Raw genomic sequence first — 25,346 nt, 5'->3', positions numbered from 1 at the left:
TGTTGCAGTCAGTTTGGGGCAGAGGTGAAATTGCTTTACACCAGTTCAGACTCCCTCAGACTGGCTTACACACACACACTCTCAATATGGAAGGGAGACCAAGTTAATGTAATTTACCCTCTCTTGAGCCAGAAGAAACTGTAAATTAAAGTAGAGTTTGGACTACTGTAAGTATCACCTTCTTTCATCTCTTTGGTATGTAAGTTACATCTACTTAGGGAATGTCAGCATGGGGAAAATTGACCTGAATAGCTACTGCAGAACAAGCCATTCCACAATAGCTATTCCAGTCAGATTCCCATGTATGTAGCATATTCTGTAGTGTTATATAATGTCAATTCCCAGATTTTGGCTTGGTGTTGGACTGCAATCATATCACATAGTAAGGCATTGCCATGTACCTGTATCTGCATTCCATTAGTAAGAAAAATGAAGGTGTGTCTTGAAACTGCATGAAAAAACAGGTTCAGTAAAAGTTCAGTACCTCAAGTACCTTAGTGGATGGATTGTTCAGGGTTCTTTGTAAACCTGAAGCCTCAGTTGATAGTAATGTGTTCTAGATTTCTAGTTGCCTTTAATTAATACACTAAATATTAGCAGCTTTATTGAATGGATCTAGCTTGGCTAGAGGTCTACGGAGAATTTATAGGACCTGATTCTCCTGTCAATTACTTCAACGTGAATCAATAGTGGTTCCACTCAAGTCAATCAAGATACACAAGAGTTAAACTTGCCCATACTGTCCCATCGTGTCCTGTTCCAGCAGGTACTTAGTATTCTGTATTCTTCAGGGGTGGTCTCTGCTTTCTTGGTTCCAAAAAAAAGCAGAATACAGAGTGGAGGTTGGGATCTCTCCAGGGCAGTATAGACTACAAGACACGATGCGGATTTTAAAGAGGCAAATCTGATGTACATTATGGAGGGCAGGGACCAATGAAGGCAGACTCCCAGCCATGTACTAATTCGACCCAAACAAGGCTCGAATACTGGGTATTTTAAATTATCCACAGCCAAGCTTTATGGACCTGATCCGCAGCCGACTGAAGTCAATGAAAGATCCCTGTTGACTTCAGAGGACTATGGATCAGGTTCATGAAGACCAGGAGTCCCCCACAAGATTCTAACCACACAACCACAGGCTCTGCACTGAGAGTTTAAATGTTCCCTTAGGTCCAAGCCCAGTCAGCACAAGAAGCTGAGTCAATGCCTCATCTACTGGAATCTCCCCCATCTCCCAGCCACCACTGGTTTCAGAGAAGAACAACCACACACCAGTGAATTTAAACTCTGGCTTTCCCACTCAGGAATTTAATTTAACTTTTGCTCCCAGGATAAACAGGATACAACAGACTCTATATGTGTTTTACGGGGAAAACTCTTTCTGTCTCTCCTTTTATGGTCCATGTGCATTCCATGTTTGGTTTGTAAATAGACTTTTGTTCCATAATTATTGAATATGCAGTCAGGTTTATAGCCAAATCAGCAAATTTGCCATGGAGCGCTGTGACATTCTCCTTCCTGCATCATAGAATACTATTGCACCCAACAATGGAACTCCCCTCTGTGGAGGACAGGGGGTTTTGTGTGAACTCTGCTGATGGGAATCTCTGGGAGTCATTACATCAGTGGATTGCCTGCCTGCCCTGGTCATTGTCCCTTTTTCAGCCAATACCTCCCACTTCGGGGGCTGAGTTGGGCTCCTTATGACCTTCCATCTCCCCTTTGTAAATGAAGCTGCCGCTACTTTGAACCACTGCAACTTGCCTCTGACTTAGCCCTTGCACCACCATTCATGCTGGATTAAACTGACAGATCAGGGCCTTCTTTCAAGGTGACTCCAGGATACTGTGTAGTACAATACTCTCACAATTATAACAATATAATATGGTAGGGCTGTATATAAGCAGAACAAGAGCACCTGCAAAGTCACACTCCCAAAGTTTGGAGAGTGCTATGCAAAAATCACAAGGAGACGTGCTTTTAAAATGTAGTGCTCCTGAAAGGTGTAGGCTTGGTAGCCCTGGAAACTGAAATCTGTTAAAGCAGACGAGGGCTGCCCATGGTTCCGCATGAATATTCTTTGGGACCTGATTCTCCTCTGGGTTACACTGACATAAGTGACAGTCAGGGACATTACCCCTGATTTACACTGTGGTAAGCAAAAGAGAATCGAGGTCTACGTCTCTCACGAGAATGGCCACAAGGGTGCTAATTATGATGCAGAGACAGTTCTCTAGGAGCTGCCCTGTGACCACCAACTCGTTTTACAGCGGCTACCAAACAATCATCAGACAGTAATACAGTTTGGTTACTATTAATCTAAGACAGATTCCCACTAGTGGCCTGGATTTGAAAGGCTCCTTATCTCATTACTACCACAAGCCATTTAGTCTGGTGGGAAGGGTATTTTATACAAGTAGGGTATGAAATATCATTTGTAAAAATGAGCTGTGATACCTCAATACCATGCAATCATCCAGAGCTAGCTGGTGTTGGTTACCAACGTCCTGGCCTTGGGAAGTTGTGCACAGAAAGAGCACGGTGGGAGCTCTGTGCACCCGATATGTAGGGAGTAAAGGTTATTGAGGGGGGTACACAAAGTTTTAGGGTGTTTGGGGACAGATTAAGTTAAACAGCTCTCTTAAAATGTGAGTTTCTTAATCGCTACGTACTTATGTTCCCTTTAAGCAGCGATTCTAAAATAATGCATATTATTAAAATCAAAATCCTCTCACTTTTTCCTCCGCTGTAATGTTGTAAGGACTATGAATGTTTTTTTTTTTAATCATTTAGTTACAGGTCACACATGCCAGGGGGTATTTAACAAGCAGGTGGGTCAGGTAATGACAAGTTCTGGTTTGACTTGCCTTTGTTTTCTGTAACTGTGACACATCAAACTCACTAATGCTTCTTGCTGGAAGGCATTTGGCTTGAAGGAATGTGGGCAGGTCACTTGCCCTCTGCCACTTCCTTTGAAGCCAGGAAACACTCTAAAGGTGCAATGTGCATCCCTATATGAGCATAAATTACGTTAACTTAATGTGTGACTCAGGGTAATGACTTTAATCGCTCATGGACATTTCTCATTTTCACCTGCTCTGCAGATGTTAATGTCTTTCTTCTCCTCCTCTGTAAGGCTGTGCTCTTTTGGCATGCTTGTATTTACTTCAATAGGAGCACGATTGAGTCTTTTTGTTACAAAGATGCAGTATTATGCTCTCTGAGGGCTAAAAGGTGTTGAATGTTTTCCAAGTGAGGCTAAGCTCCCTCCGTTTTCAATGATATCTAAAGAACCAGATCGCCGCTCTGCTCAGTGCAGAAACAGGGGCTGGGGGGAAGGTGGCTTTAAACCACCTTTGTGCCTCACTGTATTCTTAGCCGGGCACCCTGTGTAAATTAGAGCAGTCTCATGGTTGCTCTAGCTTGTACTCAGCCAGTATCAAGTCTCCTGGGGCTATTTCTCAGATAAAAATAGCTTCAGAACAGGGATAATCTGAACCCTTACCCCAGTGCACACTATCACGGTGCTGCCAGGGGTGTGTGGCACAGAGCCATTTCTCCGTCTTTATGCCACTCAGCAAAACCCTTATTCTTGAGGCCAATTCTACCTTCCCTTTGCCACCAGACTAGCATAAATAGGCCAGGATGGAACGGAGAATTGGCTCCACTATGCTCAGCGCATTGCAGGTGGGGCACTCAATGTCTTATTGGGTTGAGACATGCAGTTTGATCGTTGAGAGGGTGGGTCGCTTTTTTGATCACTTGGCTGCTGCCTCCTGAATTGGGAACTTTGGTCAAAATGCACCTCCAGGGCTACCCTGTTTGCCAGGTCCACTACTAGGTCTTTAACAAGTCAGCATTCAAATGGAATTTTGGTGATTCAAAGGGATGCTGCCGTATGCAGCGGGGATTATCAGCAAAGGGGTTAACTCCAAACTTGGCAATATTTCATAGCAACAGGACTGGGTGTAGCAAACTGGCTCATGTAGATGGGGAAGCGAAGGGCTTGCCACGTTACAGGGTTTTATGTGATGTTGGCTACCCACTTTGACAAATACTCACTTTTTAAAAACATGAGTTGTTATAAAGCTTGTTCAATAGACATGAGGAAAACCAAATGGTGCTGCTGACCTTTATTTTCCTGTGGAGATTGTGTATGTTTTATCCTGTGTGGCGTCAGGTACACTACATATGATCTTTACATATAGCTGCTGCTATAAATTGCTCTGAACATGCACCTTTATGTGTCAGTGTATTTTTAAACTTATTTAGATGTATAGATATTTTTTAAAGCACCTCTCCCACTTCCTAGGTGCCTAGCACCAAAAATGTACACATTGTAATACATATACAGCTTCAGCAACTTATCCCCATTCCCCACCCCAGCATAACACAATAATCACACTCTGTAAATAATATAAAAATACCCCACCCTCACTGAGCGTATTAATCACCAGCCATCTGCCCCATATACAAAAGCCTGTCAAATCAGATTCACTTTATAGTGTGCCCTGACAGTCTAAACCTGCAGGCTGTTTAACTTACTCATTTTGGGATATTGCCAGATTTCATTGCCCAGACCTGGACCTGGACCTAGGCCTTGGTTAGCTATGAAGGAATCAGAATCTCGGACGCTACAGAATTATGACTGTTAAATAAACTAAAATAAATACAAACCAACTCCTTTTCCTTCTAGGGAACTGCCGTGTTTGAAGGATTGCATTTGTTCCCCTATTATTGTTTTGCTATTGAACTTCCTCCTTTTGCAAAGGCATCAATGAAGGGGCTTCTTGCTTGGCTGCTTAACTGAAATAGTGTGGCCGCACTTGTGACAGATATTGCAATTGCATGCAATATCTTTGGGGACCATACTGTATTCAGTTTATGGATCACTATTGGCCAGGGATGCTATGCAACTCCAGGGGGCAGGGTTATCACAGCTCCTCCAAGAACCACAAACAGTTGAGGGGCAATTACAGAACCACGTAGGGCAGTGTTTCTCAAACTGGGGTCGCCGCTTGTTTAGGGAAAGCCCCTGGCGGGCCGGGCCGGTTTGTTTACCTGCCCCGTCCGCAGGTCCGGCCGATCGCGGCTCCCATTGGCCACGGTTCGCTGCTCCAAGCCAATGGGAGCTGCTGAAAGCGGCGCGGGCCGAGGGACTTACTGGCCAGTGGGAGCCGCGATCGGCCGGACCTGCGGACAGGGCAGGTAAACAAACCGGCCAGGGGCTTTCCCTACACAAGCGGCGACCCCAGTTTGAGAAACACTGACATAGGTTGTAAACATCTCCAGAGATACACCACCAGGGCCGGCTCCAGGCACCAGCTTACCAAGCAGGTGCTTGGGGCGGCCACTTCTGAGAGGGGCGGCAAGTCCAGCTGTTCGGACGGTCCCTCACTCCTGCTGGGAGCGAAGGACCTCCCGCCGAATTGCCGCCGCAGATCGCGATCACGGCTTTTTTTTTTTTTTTTTTGGGCTGCTTGGGGCGGCCAAAACCCTGGAGCCGGCCCTGTACACCACTCCCGAGGGGGTGGGGGGGTGTTGCATATACTGGTTCAAACTGGGTTTTCCAGAGACCAACAAATAAAAAAAGGGCTTTTGCTATAACGAGGCTGGGTTTAAACTGACTGAGGGCCTGCTTTCTGATCCAGCAAATGGACAGGACCTTCTGTTCAAGGGGGCCACTGGGTTGGAAGGACTTTGGCCTACCAGGGCCCCTAAGACTGATGGGTGATCTCCGGTAAGCTTTTAGCATGTGTCTAGGACCTTTTGTTGTTTATTATGTTTTCTCCGGAATCCTTTCAATAACTGTGCTTGCTTAGAAAGGGCGGTGCAGTAACTTGTTACTGCTGGCAATACACTGTTCATAGCCTTTGGAGAGAAAGCAAAGCACAGGCACTGGCCATTAGGCAGGCAGACTGGCTGGCTGGGGATGTCACACGGCAAGGCAAGCGGTTGTGCAGTCTTAAAACCTCCAGTCAAAAGGGCATGGGACAAGGGTCCCTGCCCAGAAACAGGTGACAGCTAAAGACCTGAGACCTAACTGGGCACGCCTAGTATGTACCACAGAGGAGGGTGCAGGTACCTTGAAACTGTGCTATCACCTATACAACCAGTTCTGCAACAGGATTTCAGGACAGATTGACTGACTGGATACACAGGACTTAACCGTTTTGTTCAGATGAATTCAATGAGACTTTATTGGCATGACAAGCTATACAAATGTTGCCAGAGCGTAAGATAAAACAGACAACTTAGGTATGTGTCAGAGGCATGTACAACACCCCCAGGGTAGGGTCACGTATAGTACTTAGGATCTGATCCCCTGTGTCCATTTGTCTCAGGAAAGGTTTCATCAGGCAATGAACAACAGACTTCTGGTACAACATGAACCAGAATTCACTGAGTAAGAATCACTCTTGCTGGGAATATTTAATCAGAGGTGGCCACCTCTTTTCCATTGGGCTGTCCTTTGGCTGGAAGCAACTTAAAAACCTTCCAGAGTTCCACAGAAGCTGCACCACTACTAACTGCTGCTATTAGGTGCTGAATCAATGCACCCCAAAGCCACTTGGACCCTGTCTCCTCCTGGACCAGCACCAGCCACTTTTTGGACTGTGCTAGTCTCCTCTAGGGTCCCCTGGTGGAAGGGGAATTACAGACGGCTACTGTGCATCACCATATCATCACTTGGTAGATTTTCCATCTCAGGGACCCTGTGTCTGAGTTTAAGCTGGTGGAAGCTGGCATAGTCCTCGGATGAATTTATCCCATGATGTTCAGCCTGGAATAGGAACAGGACAGTTGGGTGGTATTTTATGGCCACAGTGGGCAGAAATCATGCAGAAGATGTGTTCCCCAATGCTTCAGAATTATTTTCTTTCCCTAAGAACAGAGGAATTGCCAGACTGCCTCAGACAAGGTCCATCTAGTCCAATATCCTGACTCTGATGGTGGCCAGTACCATATGCTTCAGAGGAAGGTATAAGATCCCTGCACTAGGCACATCTCATCCCAATCTCTAGTAGTTAGATATTGGCTTAAATCCTGAAACATGAGATTTAATATCCCTGCCACAATTTTTTGTAGTGAATTAATTATATTAACTAGACCTTCTTGAGATCCATATAAATGTCCAATCATTTCATAAGTTCTTGGCCTCAAAAACTTCAGGTTTAATGAGTTCCAGGGGTGCTGGAACAATTTATATAAGTGGGGGTGCTGAGAGCCATTGAACCAAACTGCAAACCCCTGTATATGATGGAAACAAATTTAAGCCAGGGGGTCAGGCCTTACCCTTAGTTCCAGCATCTAGGATGAGTTCCACAGTTTGATTACACATTATGTGAAAAAAATATCCTTTCATCAGTGTTGAATTTCCCACCTATTCATTTCATTGACTGTCCCCTTGTTCTTGTGTTATGTGATGGGAGAACAGAGCTCCCAATCTACCTTGTCTAGACCATTGATTATTTTGTATATTTTTATCATGTCCCCACTTATTCATTTCCTTTCTAAGGCAAACATTCCCAATCTTATCAATCCTTCTTCACAAGAGAATATTTCCAGGCCTAGGATCATTCTCATTGCCCTTCTCTGAACCCCCTCGAATCCTGCAATATCCTTTTAGAAATGGAGTGACCAGCCCGGCCCACAGTCTTCCAGATGAGGCTGCGCCATTGATTTATATAACTGCATTATAATATTCTCCATATTATTTGCCACCCGACTCCTTATGCGACGTAACACCTTTGCTCCTTTTTTTACCACAGCTGCATATTGAGCAGAGAGGTCTTAACTGAGCTATCCACACTTATGCCTGCGTCGCTTTCCTGAGTTGATCCAGTTAATTTAGAATGCTGTGAAGTGTTTTAGTGGTTTACATTATCCCCTCCAGTGCATTACTTAGACATTGAATTTCATTTGCCATTGTGTGGATATGCCTCAGAAGATGACATGACATTATTGAAAGATGTTTATTCTTATGGTATTGAAACTGCTACTGGATAGAGATAGAGGGCCAAATTATGCTCTCACTTACACCCGACAATCCCATTAACTTTGAGGAGCTCAGCACTTTGCAGGTTTGGACCTATAGCATAGGTGCTGGAACTAGGAGGGTTGGGGGGGCTGCCGTACCCCCTGGCTTGAAGTGGTTTCCATCATATTCAGGGTTTACAGTTTGCTTCAATGGCTCTCAGCACCCCCACTATATAAATTGTTCCAGCACCCTTGACCCATTGTGATTTCCGTGGGATTGTGCAGGTATAACTTGACTACTGACTTGGGTACATCAAGGTGGTGTGCATCTGCAGCCCTCCTGATGACACTCAGTATTCCCTATGTAGTCATGAGAGGTAGGGTGGCTTTCTAGAGAGAAATGGAGATAGATCACAAAATGTATGAGAGAACATTTTGTCTGTTATTTCTTTTCTTTCCCTAGGGCCTGATCCAAAGCCCAGTGAAGTCAATGAGAGGCTTTCCATTGGCTTCAATGGGCTTTGGATCAGGCCTTCATTCTGTAACAATCAATTCTGCCAGCTTACATTTATTGTTCAGGATGGCGGGCTAGATGTTTATACTATCATATTTTCTGTGTGTCCTTTCAAAGTTTCTCTTTGTCACTATAGTAGATCCCATTGTTATAGAATATTGAGGTGATTGCTTTCTGGTTGTCCTGAATGAATACTGGCTGGTTCCATTCACAGATGGGCACTAGCATCTGTCTTCATTCTCGAGGGAGACAAGAGAAGGTATTTGTAGCTACCTGTTTTCCAGTACAAAGGTGGAAGTGCAGGGAAATCTCTTAGGTGTGCCAGGGAGTCTGTGAGGGTAGAAAAGGAGAAGGAGGCCTATCCATTGAAAGAAAGATGATCCAGGGGTAAGGCACTAGCCTGCCATTTTAAAGGAGTGGGTTTGGGTCAGTGCTCACCACAGACTTCCTGTGCGATCTTGTGCAAACCTCTCTATGCCTCAGTTTCCCATCTGTAAAACAGGGATAAGAGTAGTTCCCTTGCTCACAGAGGTATTGCAAAGATAACTACATCAAAGATTATAAGGCACTACAGTAAGGGGAGCCATATAAGTACCTAAGATGTTTAGATAAAAGGGGTACTTCAAGGACAAAGATCAATAGGTGCCCATCATCAGGGCCAGTGCTACCATTAAGGCAAACTAGGCGGTTGCCTAGGGCGCCAAGATTTGGGGATGCCAAAAAGCGGTGCCCCCAATTTTTTTTTACAGCGTTCCTGGGCTGGGCTGCCGGCAGCGCGCTGACATGTGCGGCTCAGACTCCCTCTCCCAGCGCAGCGGCCGTTCCACTTCTCCCGCCTCCCAGGCTTGCGGCGCCAATCAGCTGTTTGGCACTGCAAGCCTGGGAGGGGAGGAGAATTAGAGTGGGGGCAGCGTGCTCGGGGAGGAGGCGGAGCAGAGGTGAGCTGGGGTGGGGAGCTGCCGCACGGCTCCCCGGGGGGGCGGGAGCTGCCGCGGGGGGGGGGCTCCTCAGGGTGGGGGGGGGGGTGGGGAGCTGCCGCAGGGCTCGGGGCGGGGGGCGCAAGGTGGAAGTTTCGCCTAGGGCACGAAACTTCCTTGCACCAGCCCTGCCCATCATTAAGGCTAAGTTTTTGTCCTGGATATTTTTAGTAAAAGTCAGGGACAGGTCATGGACAATAATGAAAAATTCACCTGTCCCCGACTTTCACTAAAAATACCCATGACAAAATGGGTAGCCTGGGCAGCTGCGAGGGGTGGGGGTGGGAGCTCCAAGGTCCCCCACTGCTGGTGGCTTCAAGCAGCGGCGGTCCCCCCTGCCTCTGCGGTGGCTGGGAGCTCTGGGGATCCTCCCTGCCACCCACTGCAGCTGGGAGCTCCGGGGGTCCCTCTTGCCACCTGCGGCGGGTGGGAGCAGCAGGGATCCCCCCTGCCGCCCGCTGTGGCCGGGAGCAGCGGGGGTCCCTCTTGTCACCTGTGGCAGGGGGGAATGACGGATCTCCCCTGCCACCCATGGTGGCCAGGAGCGGTGGCGACAGGGAGCTGCGGAGCTAACCCCCACCTGCAGTGGCTGGGAGCTACGGGGGTACCCTGCAGCTCCCTGCCTCCACAGGCAGCAGGGGACCTTGCAGCTTCCAGCCTGCACTGGCTGAAGTCACAGAGATCTTTGGAAGTCACGGATGTCATGACCTCTGTGACTAAACTGTAGCCTTACCCATCATACCCCAACATTCCATTCAATGAGATGCAAGTGCAACAGAGAACCAGTGGCAAAGCAGTGAATGCTTTTTTTTTTTTAAAGTGACAAGTTAGATTTCAAGGGGGGAAATCCCTGACAGATTAATTGTTTTACGGACATATTTTTCTATCCAATGCAGAACATCTGCGATATTTTTAATTGAACTTAAAATAATCAAAGAAATACCAGTCAACATTGCTTTCTTTTCTACGAGTGTCTTATCGGCTCCGCTCCTCTCAACCTTTGGACACTCAAGGGTGTGGAGTGTCATATTTGATCCAGCTCCCACTTAAAACTAACATTACTTGGTAAAGCAAACAAAGGTTGGGATCAGCCTCTTCTTTTTCTTTTCTTTGTTTTTTTTAAGGGACGATGTTATGGTTGCTCACCACTGCCAGTGCTATAAATGCTCTACAAGTAAACACAGGCCTTTGCTCTCGCAGGGTTGCCAATCCAGTACCTTTCATCAGCACTACGTTAATTAGAAAAAATTAGATCAAATGATTGTTTCATTGTGACACACCATAATTAGCAACAAAGGCTCAACACAGTGTCAGTACTATTGTGTGGTAGCCAGTTTCTCAAGGCTTGTAGTAATGCATGTAGCATATTGGTGACAGGTTCATCCCCTGAATGTTGCTATATTTTTCCAGGCATATTTTAAATGATTTTGTCTCTCTTACTCTCTCAGGAAATTGTTAAAGACCCACAATTTATAGTTGGAGGAGCCACAAGAACTGACATTTGTCAAGGGGATCTTGGTGAGTGTTTTCCCTTTACAGAATTATTCCACACCTATCCAAGTGCTGTGGTGCAGGAGATTCTAGAAGGGGGCGGGGGTGGTTATTATCGAATAGTAATTCCTAGCTCTTATGTAGCACTTCTCATCAGTGGATCTCAAAGTCCTTTACAAAGGAGTTCAGTATCAATACCCCCATTCTACAGGTGGGGAAACTGAGGCATAGAGTAGGGAAGTGATTTGCCCAAGGTCACCTAGCAGCAGAGCTGTGTCTAGAGCCCAGTCTAGTGCTTTATCCAGGAGGCAAAACTGCCTCTCCAGTCTCTTGTTCCCTAAATTGGTGGAAGAAGTGAAACTCAGAAGTAACGTGTTCTCATTCTAACCCCATACCCATTTCTGGATGCCTCAATAAAGTATTGGTTGCTGTGGAAGCATACACTCACTTTCTTCCCTCCAAATTAAAAAGACAGAGCTGTGAAAGGCGAGGGAGAAGTTAGTGCTGCCAGTTGCCATCCATCATGAAATTCACAGGAGAGTCCCAGGTCTGTGTCCTGTAAGCGCATAATAGCATCTACAGCAATGTAGAGTCTCAAATACTTTTTGGGCAGTCTTAAAGTCATGATGCAGCTATCCTCATGGCAGGGCACTGCACAGACACATACTGATGTTGTGTCCCACCATGTCAATGCAACACCACAGGTTGATGCCAGTGTTGTATTTGACATGATGCTGCAATATTATGCACTGATGCAATATGGCTGGGTAGTAATGCCATGACATATCTACTTGGTCCTGCAAGATAAAGTCTGGAAAGCGGTTACCCTCGGAGAAAGAGCAAACAAGAATATAAAAATTCATTTTAAAACAATGAAGGTATTTAGTACAGGCACATGGTGTTATGTGACTAACTTCTAAATTGGTTTTAGCTTCTTACTCATCCCACTCTAAACAATGGGTGCTTTGGATTGAATTGCACTACACTCAAAAAGTACCACAGCTATAGAATCGTATAGAATTTCAGAGAATTATATTCTTGCTATACAACACTATAGGATCATCCAAAAAACACAAAGAAAGTTTGCAGTTGTAGCTGTGTTGGTCCCAGGATATTAGAGAGACAAGGTGGGTGAATAAATCAAAGATATTACTTCACCCACCTTGTCTCTCAGAAGAAGGTTTATAATTTTCTATTGAATTCTATAGGTTTTAGAGAAATTTCTATGCAATCCTATTACATTTCCATAGAAACCTATTTGTTTAATCCCAGCTGAATTCCATAGGACATTTCCATAAGGTGTACATTGCAAGTTGAATGGTTTCCTAATACTGTTCCAGAATGGTTTATAGGGATTTTTCAGACCTTTGTGCAGTTGCTGCCTCCTATGAGATACTCACTACTCCCTTCACTCCATGCAAACAACCCAGGGCTTGCAGCAGGCCTGCTGGTTTGGAAAAAGTGCACATGACTCATTTTTGTTCTGTTTCATTTTTGAGCAGTTTTCCTTCCTGTGAGTCACTAACACAAAGCCAAGGTCTTGCCTTTATCTTGAGGAAGAAAAACACACAGAAAAAGTCAAAGCCTGGCCCTGTTGAGGCCAATGGAAACTTTGTCCTTTATTTCAGTGAGATCAGGTCTTGGCTCAGATGCTATACGACTTCCAAGGAAGCTGAGACTTGGGTGGTTCCATATGGCATCTTTCCTGGTTGGTGCCAGCTAGCCAGCCAGTCTTCTCCTGAAGTTTTAAGTTAAACAGGATATTGATGTGTCCGTGGGTGGCAGGCAACCAGACATCATACTGCTTGCTTATAATAGGAAGTCATGTGAAATGTCACATGTAGCGTCAATAAATTAAGCCCCTTCATACTTTTTTCCCCCAGTGGCAAAAAGTACTTCCCAGACTTTGTGAACTTTCACTATAATGAGCTAAAGTCTACTTTACAGTAATATCAGGGTAAACCCAAATAACAACGGACTTCAATGGAATTCATCTGGATTTACAATGAAATAGTAAATAAGAGCAAAATTAGCCCACTGCATGGAGGAAAACAGCTGACAGTAGTTGTGTTCATAGTCAGTTATGGCTGGTTTGTGTAGCATCTCACATTGCACAGGAAATAAAATGCAAATAAATGAAACCGATGTGAGTTTACTCCACCCAATGAGAACTCTTAATACACAATTAAATGCAGAACCTGTAATACATGTAGGGCAGGATTGTGATCTTTGTTACAGAGGCATAAATCCAGAATAATTCTACTGACTTCAGTTACACTAGCATAACTGAAGTCAGAATCTTACCCATACAGTTTGAGACAAGGCTGCTACAGTATCTTTTTCCTGTAGATTGTGTATATTTTCACGATATATTATTGGTGATCTGTGTATTGGTGTTTTCAATTTGCAGGTGACTGCTGGCTATTAGCAGCTATAGCTTCTCTTACACTGAATGAAAAAACATTAGCCAGAGTTATACCTCAAGATCAAAATTTTGGACCGGGCTATGCTGGAATATTTCACTTTCAGGTAAAACAGCATAAAATGCAAACACTTCTAGGGGCTGGGTAGCTAAATGCACTGGTCCATTTAGTGGCACGGTTGTCCGTTTGCTATACAAGTGGATTTCATAGTGTTTAAGGCCAAAAGAGACCTTTAAATAATCCAGTCCAGAGGTTCTCAACCTTTTTCTTTTTAAGCCGCCCCCCCCCAACATGCTGTAAAAACTCCACAGCCCACCTGTGTCGCAACAATTGTTTTTCTGCATATAAAAGCCAGGGCTGGCATTAGCAGGTAGCAAGCAGGGCAATTGCCCGAGGCTCCACACCATAGCGGGCCCCGCAAAGCTACATTTCTTAGGCTTCGGCTTCAGTCCCAAGTGGTGGGGCTCAGAGCCCCTGGGCTTCAGGCCCTTGCAATGGAGCTTTGGCTTTCTGCCCTGGGCCCCAGCGAGTCTGATGCTGGCCCTGCTTGGCGGACCCCCTGAAACCTGCTCGCAGCCCCCTAGGGGGCCCCGGATCCCTAGTTGAGAACCACTGATCTAGTCTGACCTCCGAATGATGACTGAGGCATTCAAAGCAGTACTTGCTAAACTCACCTTAAGTGAGAGTCTTGAGAAGAAACCTAGAAAAATTTTAACTTTCCACAGTCACACACTGTTTTTCTATTATAAAGGGAAGTACAGTGTTAGAAATCATGGCATCATCTCAGAAAGGTTTAAATACCCAGGGCCAAATTCTACGCTCAATTACATGTGTCAAATCCCACTGCCAGGAAGTCAAAGGGGTTACATAGTTGTAATCAAGAGGAAGACTTGGCCCTACTGTATATGTGGGTTTTTAAGATGGCTTGAGTCACATGATATTTTATATCTAGTTCAGATCAAGAAATATAGTACAATTCCTAACCACTTTTAATATCCATGTATCTGACTTAGTTCAGATTCCCGCTCCATCTAAATAGTCCAATATAATGTAATAGAGAGTGATAAATTTATACATTTTTAAAACAAACTTCTAGAATGTAATATATAACTATAGGTGCTCAGATGCCATGGTGGTGGGCATAATATAAGAACATGGATCAAATAGAATAGATCTCTGCTATAGAATCCTCTAGGTTGATTTAAAAATTCTATATAAATGGTATATTCTGTTAAATGTTATAGATTTTTAGAATAATTTATATAGAACCTTACTTAATATCTGTAAAACTCTATTGGATTCTATTGGAGTTTATCATAAGGACTGAGAGAAATTGGGGGGGATGTACAAAATTCCTGCCTGCTATGAATTCAGTCTGTTACTTACTATTTTGTCCCATAGCACTCAGTGTCCTTCAGTTTGTAATGTATATGTTAACTGAAAGTCTTTGCCAACACACAGCTCTTATATGAATTCAGTATAGTTTAAATAACTTACTACAGTTTGACACTACAGCATGTATGAAGTGGCTAAGGATCAGGAAATTGATGCAGTTCCAGGTATGGCAGTTTGTGTCTATGGAGTTTCACAACAGCTGTGTCTTTGTGTCAGGTTTAGAAAATAGAAGCCCACCAGTTTCTTTATTGACTTGATTGAGAAGAGGCTTAATGGGGGAAATGAGGTGCTTACTTTGGGCCAGATTTCACCTGGCTCACAAAAACAGTGTGTTTTTAGTCTTAGAACAGCCCTCAGATGTTACTGAGATAGTTTAGGAGCATGGGAATATGGTAGTTAGAGAGTTGTGCTAGCCTTATGAAATATTACAAGTTATCAAACAATTCTCTTGCCCTCCATTCAACACAGTTTTGGCAGCACAATGAGTGGCTGGATATTGTTATTGATGATCGATTACCCACCTTTAAAGACCGCTTGGTTTTTCTACACTCGGCTGAACACAATGAATTCTGGAGTGCCTTACTGGAAAAAGCCTATGCCAAGTAAGTACTGTCTGCCTTTGGTGCATGCATTGCTCAGTTTGTCACACAATGAAAATGGTCAGCTTTTCTTTGTTCAATGCATTTTCCTCAGCCTTGACCTGGAGATACTATGTCCTAAATTAATCCCCCCGATGGATTGATCCAACTTCCAGTAATGTCAATGGAGAGACTCCAGTTGGCTTCAGTGAGAATTGGATCAAGTCCTAAAACCTGCTCTTTGTTTTTCTGCTGAGAGTGCTAATAATGATGCCAACTCTTATGGCTAAAAACTGGAATAAGACTATCTACTGGTTTTGCATCTAGCAGGCCACTGAACAATTTACAGTATTGTCACTGCCAGCCTGGGCTGGATTTGAACCAATAATGAATTAGAAATTAGGATGAGGAGGGGGCGAGTGGCTACAATGTAATTAACAAACTGGGACTGAGATTCTGCTCTCACTGAACCCAGTTTTTACTCCATTGACTTCAATGGAGTTACTGCTGGTTTACACCAGTGTAAATAAGAGAGAATCAGGCTCAGTGTAACCTAAAAAAGTTTTAACAAACATTTCTAACTAGTGATGTGCATTTTTCAGACTTAATGGGAGTTATGAAGCCCTAAAAGGAGGCAGTACACTAGAAGCCATGGAAGATTTCACTGGAGGAGTTGGAGAAATGTACGAAGTCAAAAAGGCTCCAGAAAATTTCTATGAAATCTTGGGAAAAGCTCTTGAAAGAGGTTCAATGGTGGGCTGTTCTATTGATGTAAGTAAAAGACTAGCGAGGGTGTAGTTTTGTGGGGGGTATTTTTTAAGTAAAAAATCCAGCTGAAATTAATAGCAAATAATTTGCAATAGTAGCAAATAAGCACTGCAATCATTTATAACCAATAACTGTAATCTAATGTACATGCAATACCAGTTTAGTCCTTATGGCAGCTGTTCAGAAGAAGAGTCATTGGATTTCAGTTTCGTATGTGCAATTAATTTATGTATATGTAATAACAGTGAATTTTATTTCCTGGCCCCATTCACCTGACCTGGGTCAGAGTTAAAGCTGTTCACGGCCCTGTCACAAAGCAGGAGTCAGTGTCGACTGGCTTCAATGATTGCTGTTACCATTTTTGTGCTATTGTTATTTTTGTCTCCAAGCCTGAAGTAAGCTCTGTGTGGGCACAGAGGGCTTTGCAGAGTCAGTGCCTGAGTTTGTAAATTAATGTTGTTGTTCATGAAAGATACCAGATTTAGGACAATCCTGGAGGGTTGGCAACCCTATTTACAACACTGAAGACTGGATTTATCCATAGAAGAGGTACCACATGGGCAGCAGCTGTAAGCTTCCTTACACTACTCTGCCAGTGTGTCTTATACCTGAGCTAGAGGAACCTACCATAGGGGTAAGAGAAGATAATTCACTCACCCATTCCCCCTAGATGCTTGGTCTTTCCCCCTGGAAGTCTGGGAGCATTCCTATTGATGACAATCTTAGTAGAAAGTCCCATATTGTTCCAATACGTGAAAAATAGAATGATTTTTTGTGTGTGGAAAAAGTGTCTTCCCTAAAAGGCTGTGCCAGTGTGCAGGAACAGGAAAAGCTATAGACAGTATTTGGTCCGGCCATGAGGGCAGGGGACTGGACTCGATGATCTCTCGAGGTCCCTTCCAGTCCTAGAATCTATAAATCTATGAATCTATACTGTCATTCACAGTACCTTTTAGTACTGCCACTGACTTCTCAGTGTATCTAGCTGTGACGGGCCCAGATACTGACAGAGTGTCACCACGTACAATGTCCTCTCAAGGAAGGGTACGTCAAAGTGTATTTTCATATTTCAGACCAGCAGCGCAGCTGAGTCAGAAGCTCGAACCCCTTTCGGCCTCATAAAGGGTCATGCTTATTCAGTAACTGGCATTGACGAGGTATGTCCCAATTGTTGCTATGTTGACAGTATGTGGTGGAGCGTGGGCTGGCAAGGGGTGCAAACTCAAGTGGTGGAAACCTAGAGCTGGAGAGTGAAAGGTCACAAATCCTGTTCTCCACACCTCCTGGATGCAGTTTGTCTGGAGAATTGGGGTGGCAGCATTGTATGAGGCGGGGACAGGATTTTGGCAGGCCACACAGGGCATGCCCCTTCTCCCCCCATCTAAGGTGTTGTGCCCAGCTTCTTGTGCCTAAAGGAACTTAGGGCGTGAGGCCTGGGAGCCAGAGGACTGTATGTATCCTCTAATTCTTCCCTAGAGCTGAGTGAAAGTTTTCAACTAAAACTTTTTTTTGGCAAAAAAATGTCGATTCTGTGATACTAAAATATCTTACGAATTTGCACTGATTTCACCAAACTGATTTGGTTGGGGGGAAAAATTCTGTAAAAACCAACACGTTTAGTGTTGACATTTTTGAAACAGTGGGTTGATTTTTTTGATTCAAAACCACTTTTTATTTTGAAATGTCCTTTCCTTTCATTTTTTAGAAATTAAAAATATTTTCAAATGCACGAAATTGAAACGGCATGGTCCATTTTGGGTCAAAGTGGTTTGTTCAACCCAAAATTATTATTTTTTTCAACTTTTTGGGGTTTGCCAGAAATATTAGACAATTTAATTTTCAGTTCAGCCCGAAACTTTTTTTTTTAATTTACAGCAAACCAAAAACTCCATTATTCACCCAGCACCACTCTTCTCCCCTGTGAAGTGAAACTATAATCCAACCCCGGTGGGAGGTTTCTCCTTCCTCTCCACCATTCCTTCTACCTCCTGCACATTTGCTCCTGCTGAGTTCCCCAGTGCCCAGAAGAGTTATCCAGCCTATTCACTCTCTTAGTCTTAGTCTTCATTGTCTCTTAGTTAATGACAGCAGCCAGCCAGGGATTATTTATTACAGTAGCAATAGTCTCATTATATTTTAAGGCCACTCAGGAATTTCTCTGTTTTTGTCTTCCTATTTCTAGGTGAGTTTCCGAGGCCGAAAGGTGCAACTCATACGGCCAAGAAATCCATGGGGTCAAGTGGAGTGGAATGGCCGTTGGAGTGACAAGTTAGTTTTATGTCTAATAACTATTTGTATTGCATAGAGGTCAGACTGACGAGGGAAGTCAAGTCAGTGTTCTGTATATAGTTTTCTGCAGATATTTGCAGCTTAAGCTGTTTTTCGGCCTTTTCTAATTAACAGCCTACACATGCAGAACAGTGCTGTCATCGTCATAACATCCTGACTTCAGTAGTGTCAAGACTGCTCAGTTACCATTTAAAGAGGCACTGTCAAGATTGTTTAGTCCCAAAATGTAGGTACTGCTAAAAATAGAAACATAATCCACTATTAATATAAATGTCATTACACTTCTACCCCGATATAACGTGACCCGATATAACACGTATTCGGATATAACGCGGTAAAGCAGCACTCCGGGGGGCGGGGCTGCACGCTCCGGCGGATCAAAGCAAGTTCAATATAACGCGGTTTCACCTATAACGCGGTAAGATTTTTTGGCTCCAGAGGACAGCATTATATCGGGGTAGAGGTGTATTTTTAAGACAATTCCAATGGAAAATGTATAATTTGTATTATTTAAATATTCCCCTGCAGTATTTGCAACACAAATATCCAAACACTGTGCTATTACATGAGAACTGGAAAGTGCTGAGGTAGTGTATAGGAATTGGACATTATCTCTTTAAATATTTTGTGAGCCCTCTAATGGCACTCACTGTGTTCTATGTTTCTGAAGCCAGAGCTCCAAGGTATATATGTAGGTTGGCCTTGCATGTTTTGTGTAGCTATTAAAGATCATTATTTGGACCACACTTGCCTGTGTGGTTCCTTCATATTACATTTGCTGTGTAAAGAGCAAAAGACCCAACAAACGCCAGCTGGGAAAAAAGTGAAACTCCCTAGTCTCTTTGACTATCCAAGCTGGATGAAATTAAAATAATAGTCATTTTAAAAGCAAACAGCATAAATGGTAAACAGTAGATTCTATTTTGGAAATTCCTACTAGGTATATTTTTCATGTTTGATTACATTTATACATGGCCTGTTTCTGAGATCACTTACACTGCTTTACCTCCATTGTCTTCAACTGAGTTTTTCCCGATTTACACTAGTATAAATGAGAGGAGACTCAGTTCCATAATATATCCTGATGTCGCTTTAAAAATGGTGAAATAATTAGCAGACTTGATAAATTTCTAGCACTGATTCAAATGTCCCTTCTCTTAAAACTATCAACAAATAAATCCCAGATATTTACATTTCCAAGTGTAGTTATGATCCTTTGTAAATTCCAAAAATGGGAGAATAGTTGATCAGTATAATTAGAGATGATTAAACCTCAAAAGATTTAGCAGTTAAGCTTGGAATAGGTATCAGGCCATTTGAGATTTTTATCCTGGGCTACACTAGTGGGGGGGTTCGAACTAAGATGCGCAACTTCAGCTAAGCTATTCGCGTAGCTGAAGTCGAAGTATCTTAGTTCGACTTACCTGGCCATCCTCATGGCGGCGAGTCAACTGCCGCGGCTCCCCCGTCGACTCCGCCTACTCCTCCTGCCGAGGTGGAGTACGGGCGTCGATTTGCGGATCGACTTATCGCGTCTAGATGAGACACGATAAATCGATCCCCGATATATCGAACACTACCCGCCGATCCGGTGCTGTATCTGCCAAAAGGGGGTCTGATCCTGCATGTGGAACTGCTAATGCAGATCACAGTGTCCACACAGAGTCCTATTGAAGCCAATGGGACTCCATGTGGGCATGGGAGTCTACACTAACACGTTGACTTGCAGGATCAGGGCCTTAGGTTAGTAATCTCATGAGAGACTTCTAGTACTTTCTGCTTAGAATCAGGTTGGAATTACACTGCTGTAAGAGCAGGCTTTCATGAAACATCTAGGCTTTTCTGCTTCCATCCCTGCTAGAACCAGGAATGGCAGCAGTGAATGGAAATGAAAAAATAGATTTTCAGTTGGGACGTCAGCTATTTCAGTCTCTCTCTCCACTCATTTGTACAATTAAAGAGCACCATCCTGCTCCCACTGACTTCATCTGGGAGCACTGGATGGTCCTAAACTACCAATAAACTTCATGGCAATAATGATACAGATGTACAACAAGGTTTACAGTACAGTGGATGTACAATCTAGAGATATACCACTCACAGTACTTAAATTTACCTTGGTTTTTGTAGTATTCCCTATTCTCACTGTGGGAAACATTGCGGAAACAGTGGTACTGGTCAATACAGCAGTGCTTGTAACCTCAAGATTTTAGACGTGATCCTGCTTCTGTCTAAGTAGATGGAAAGTTTGCCGTTGGTTTTAATGGCAGCAGGATCAGGCTCCTTAAAGGCACCTGTTGTGGCTACTGCTCAAATAAAATCAATCTTAAAGCGGTGTAATCTGGGCTAACATATCCAGCTGGTGTCTTTGAGCCAAGGGAAATGAAGTACTTGATAGCCTTGTAAAGCTTGACTTTGTTTTCTTGTAGTTCTTCTGAATGGCAGTCAGTCAGCCCATCGGAGCAAAAACGCCTGTGTCAGACAGTGCTAGATGATGGAGAATTCTGGTATGGTACCCCTTTGAATTATAAATATGCCGATGAGAATAAATACAATAAGCAGGCAGGCCAAGTGAGGCAGGGGAGGATAGCTCTGAATTGGGAAATTAGTGCTTTAATCCAAAGAGAGGACTGGTACAATACAACCTTGATATAAGTCACTCTCAATTTACATATTCTTAATAACAGAGTATATTTTTAAGATGTTTAAAATGCCATACTTAGCAACTGGCATTAATATATTTAAAACATTGTGAATTCTAAAGTTCTCAAGATCTAAATGAATGACACTGTGATTGACTTGTTTCCTGAAGGGGTTAATCAGACACAGGTGATTTGCACAATGTAAGGAATGCTTCAAAAACAAGTCTGGCAAGTTTTGTATTGTCTAAATACTCCACTCCTGTACATCACATTTCATCTTACTAATGCCATTTGAATTGGGTGATTCAATGCAGCATTTGCCACGTTACCTCTTATGTGCCACACCTGGTGAAAGAATGACTCATGAGGCTACACAAATGCTCTTTGCATATACCGCGTGTGCTGTGCATCCTTAAGGACCTGAAAGTAGTGAAATCAGCACAGAGCAGCCTAACAGCTTCCGAAGAGTTTTCAGTTGTTTTTTTCTCATATTTTGCTGTCATTTAGAGCAGTGGGGTCTAGTAGATAGAACACTTGACTGGGACTCAGGGGACCCATGTATTATTCCCAGCTCTGCCACTGGCCTGCTGAATGACCTTGAGCAAGAAATGTCGCCGCTCGGTGCCTCAGTTTCCCCGTCTGTAAAAGGATGCTGACCTCTTTGTAAAGCGCTTTGAGATCTACTGGTGAATGCTATATAAGAGTTAGGTATTATTTAGAATTCAAAACAGCCTTGACAAATTGGAGAATTAGTCTGAATTCAACAAGATGAAATTCAGTAGAGATAAGTGCAAAGTTCTCCACTTTGGAAGGAAAAATCAAATGCATGGCTATAAAATGGGGTAGTACTGCTGAAAAGGATCTGGAGGGTTATAAGTGGATCACAAACTGAATATGAGTCGTCAATGTGATGCAGTGGCAAAAAAGGCTAATATCATTCTCGGGTTTGTTTATAGGAGTATTGTCTGTACGGCATGTGAGGTGATTGTCCTGCTCTGCTTGGCACTGATGGGACCTCAGCTGGAGTACTGTGTCCAGTTCTGGGCACCCCACTTTAAGATAGACATGGAAAATGTGGAGAGAGTCCAGAGAAAAGCAACAAAAATGATAAAAGATTTAGAAAATCTGATCTATAAGGAAAGGTTAAAAAAAAGTGGGCCTGTTTTGAAAAACAGTCTTGAGAAAAGAAGACTGGGGGGGCGGGGACCTCATAACAATCTTTAGATATGTTAAGGGCTGTTACAGAAAGGACAGTGATCAATTGTTCTCCATGTCCACTGAAGGAAGGATGAGAAGTAATGGGCTTAATCTGCAGCAAGGGAGCAAGGTTAAAGATTACGAAAAACTTTCTAACTATAAGGGTAGTTAAACTCTGGAATAGGCTTCCAAGGGAGGTCATGGAATCCTCATCACTGGACACCTGCCAGGGATAGTCTAGGTTTATTTGGTCCTGCCTCAGTACAGGGAACTGGACTTGATGACTTCTCAAGTTCCCCTACAATTCTGTGATTCTGTTCAACATCTTAAATGTTCAGATTGTGAGTTCTCTTTGTGTTATGTGTACAGCACCAAGCACAATGGAGTTGAGGGGGGTCCCTAGATTCTACTGCAGTAGTCATAATAATAATAATTAATAATGGTTAAATCTTAATTTCAGGGATCCCAACAGATATTTATTTTGCAAGTCATGACATACTGGACCTGAAAAATTAAAGGGGAAAAATGAAATAAACAGCTCACTAACAGTTTAAAAACCGGAGCTATTCTATAGCTTCTGGATATGGCTAGCTTTCCTGCATCTCTCAGAGCACATGGATTAATTGCTACATTATAAATAATAATAGCACCTACATGCGGGGGGGTTTTCTGTCATGTTTTACCAGTTTATTCTCATGCATTCTATGTGGGCTCATCTCAAATAGAAAAGGGACATTTGTCAAAAAATATAAGGCAGTTTAAAGCAAGATAAAAGATCAGAGTGGCATAAAGCAAACTACAGAAGGCTGCGTGAACTGTGTTAAATATGGATGAAAACACATTTTAAGACATTTCAAATGGGAAATATGTTTTTGATAAGAATTTTTGTCTCTTTTACCCTTTGGGTTCCTGGTAACTAGGAACTAGCAAGACCTTCAGGGTAACGTGTTCAAGGCTAGATTCTGATCTCAGTAACTTACAATGAGTTACTCTGGATTTACACCAAGAGTAACTAAGGTCAGTCTTGATAAGGGAGGGTAGAGAGGAGAGGCAAATTTCACATTCATTATTGTGCTTCTGCCAGAGGGGAAAGATTAACCCTGGGGCTAGTTAGCAAATCAGCTTCTAATTCTCTCTGTCTCTGCCTCCCTCCCTCTCTTTCAAAGATGTAGGGCCATATTCTGCTCTCAGTCACACCAGTGTAAATCCAGAGCAACCCCAACGAAGTGCTGATAAGTACTTCACATGTAAATCAAACTGTGTCATTTGCTCCCCTATCAAAAATGTGCGGTGAAAAGTTTCTAGGACAACGTATGTTAAAGTAACCCTAGGCTCCTATTACTTATTCAGCAGAATATGGAATCTATTATAGCTGGTGGGCCTGTGATGTTGCTACCCCTGTGTGCTATTGTGAGGATCGCTCCTGTCAACACCCACCCACACACATTGCCTGGAGCACATTGGCTTTTTCCTGCCATTCTTGTTCATTTGTGTCATTCAGTCACTAAGGCCCAGATCTTCAAAGGTTGATTTCAATGGATGTTAGGAGCCTAAATATCTTTGAGGATCTGGGTCTACCTGCCCAGCTTGATACCTGGTTTCTGCTACACTGTTTTCCTGCTCTATTTCCCATGCTATCCAGCAGCGGCTGCTGTATTGCACATCAGGATCTGACTTGGTAAATACTTCCCCTACTGGTTCTTACTCCAGTTCGGATCAGGTCTGAGTGCCAACCCATTCACAGCAAGCGAAGTGCCAGTGGGCCCCTCCTATGTCTTGCTGCACATTGGGCTGTCTGCATGCTTCTTGGTATGTGGGTTGTACGCAGCATATCACACTTGGTTATCGTTCAATTTTGGCAGAACTTTTACCCCCTCTGTACTGTTTTTGCACTCAAAAGGATAACTGGGCCCAGGAGCTGTGAGACTAGAAGACTAGAGCCTCCCTTCTCACACCAGTTTTTACACTAGTGTCACTCCATTGGGGTTGATTCTGCTCTCTCCCTGACGCTGGTGTAAATCAGGAGTAACTCAGATGAAATCAGTGGACTCTCACTATATTAAGACTGGTATAAGAGAGATCAGAATCAGGCCCACTGGGGTCAATGGAGTTACTTGTGATTACACTCGTGTAAAGGAGAGGAGAATCGGGTCTATGGAGAGAGATCTTCAACTGGTGTAAATCAGCATAGCTCCAATGACGCATGTCAATGAAGCTACACTGATTTACAGAAACTGATGATCCGGCCCTATATTCTGATACTCTGCATTTTGAATTGGTCTGTGGGAGTAGTTTCTGCCTAGGCTGCTGCTTCTGTTCAGTCACTAGTGTGCTGCACTGACTGGTTTCCCTTCCTTTCGTTTAGGATGAACTTTGAAGACTTCAAAGCACATTTTGATAAAGTTGAGATCTGCAACCTCACCCCAGATGCTCTTGGGGACAATGCTACCAACAAGTGGGAGGTGACAGTCCATCAAGGGAGCTGGGTCAGGGGTTCCACTGCAGGAGGGTGCAGAAATTTTCTAGGTGAACAGAGATTTCTTTAGAAAAATTTCACACTCCCGTGGAAGCATCCATTATAGACACAGAATTCTTCACCCCTTTGTAACTTCCACAAGCGTGTCCTGAATAAGGCCAGTGGAGTCTCAATTAGCTTAAACCCAGCAAAATATCAAAACAGTCCCCAGATTCCACTTGAGAGAAATAATTTTCTTTGCCTTTCAGTTTTGTACACCTCTTTCTCCTCTCGCTTACATTTGTCCAAACTAGGAGTAACTCCACGGAGCTCAGTTAAGTAACGCCCGTGTCAAAGGGCTATAATTGAGGAGAATCCAGCCCTTTCCATCACATTCTGATCATGCTGGTGTAGACTTGAAGTCACTCCACTGATTGAATGGAGTTACGCCAGATTTACACCAATATGAATGAGATCAGAAGTTGATCCTTTGTGCTTTTATATTTTCAACAAAACCCCATTTAATTGTCTTAACTTTCATCTCCGATTTAAACCATTGCTGTTTAATGAGATATTGGGTCTAAATTCTGCTGTTGTTTATACTAAAATCCAAGTCCCTCAGGATTTGGCTCTTTCT

The 25,346-nt window shown here is 43.5% G+C and overlaps 1 protein-coding gene across 3 annotated transcripts in view; it reads left to right on the top strand.

Moving 5' to 3' along the window:
• The window catches only part of CAPN9 (calpain 9), a 49,014-nt gene that overhangs the window by 3,807 nt on the left and 19,861 nt on the right, over positions 1-25,346 (top strand). Inside the window, exons 2-9 of one of the 3 annotated variants that reach the window (XM_065402170.1) lie at positions 10,920-10,989; positions 13,373-13,491; positions 15,249-15,382; positions 15,961-16,129; positions 17,200-17,283; positions 18,309-18,394; positions 20,845-20,922; positions 24,620-24,780. In XM_065402170.1, coding sequence (XP_065258242.1) covers positions 10,920-10,989; positions 13,373-13,491; positions 15,249-15,382; positions 15,961-16,129; positions 17,200-17,283; positions 18,309-18,394; positions 20,845-20,922; positions 24,620-24,780 — 901 coding nt within the window. The remainder of the gene's footprint in view (positions 1-10,919; positions 10,990-13,372; positions 13,492-15,248; positions 15,383-15,960; positions 16,130-17,199; positions 17,284-18,308; positions 18,395-20,844; positions 20,923-24,619; positions 24,781-25,346) is intronic. The other 2 variants (XM_065402171.1, XM_065402172.1) reach the window with 2 other exon arrangements.

Source organism: Emys orbicularis, chromosome 3, assembly GCF_028017835.1.
Source record: "Emys orbicularis isolate rEmyOrb1 chromosome 3, rEmyOrb1.hap1, whole genome shotgun sequence".
Taxonomy (NCBI): Eukaryota; Metazoa; Chordata; order Testudines; family Emydidae; genus Emys; species Emys orbicularis.
Note: the sequence above shows the minus strand (reverse complement) of the source record. Positions and strands in the feature narration are given on the sequence as shown.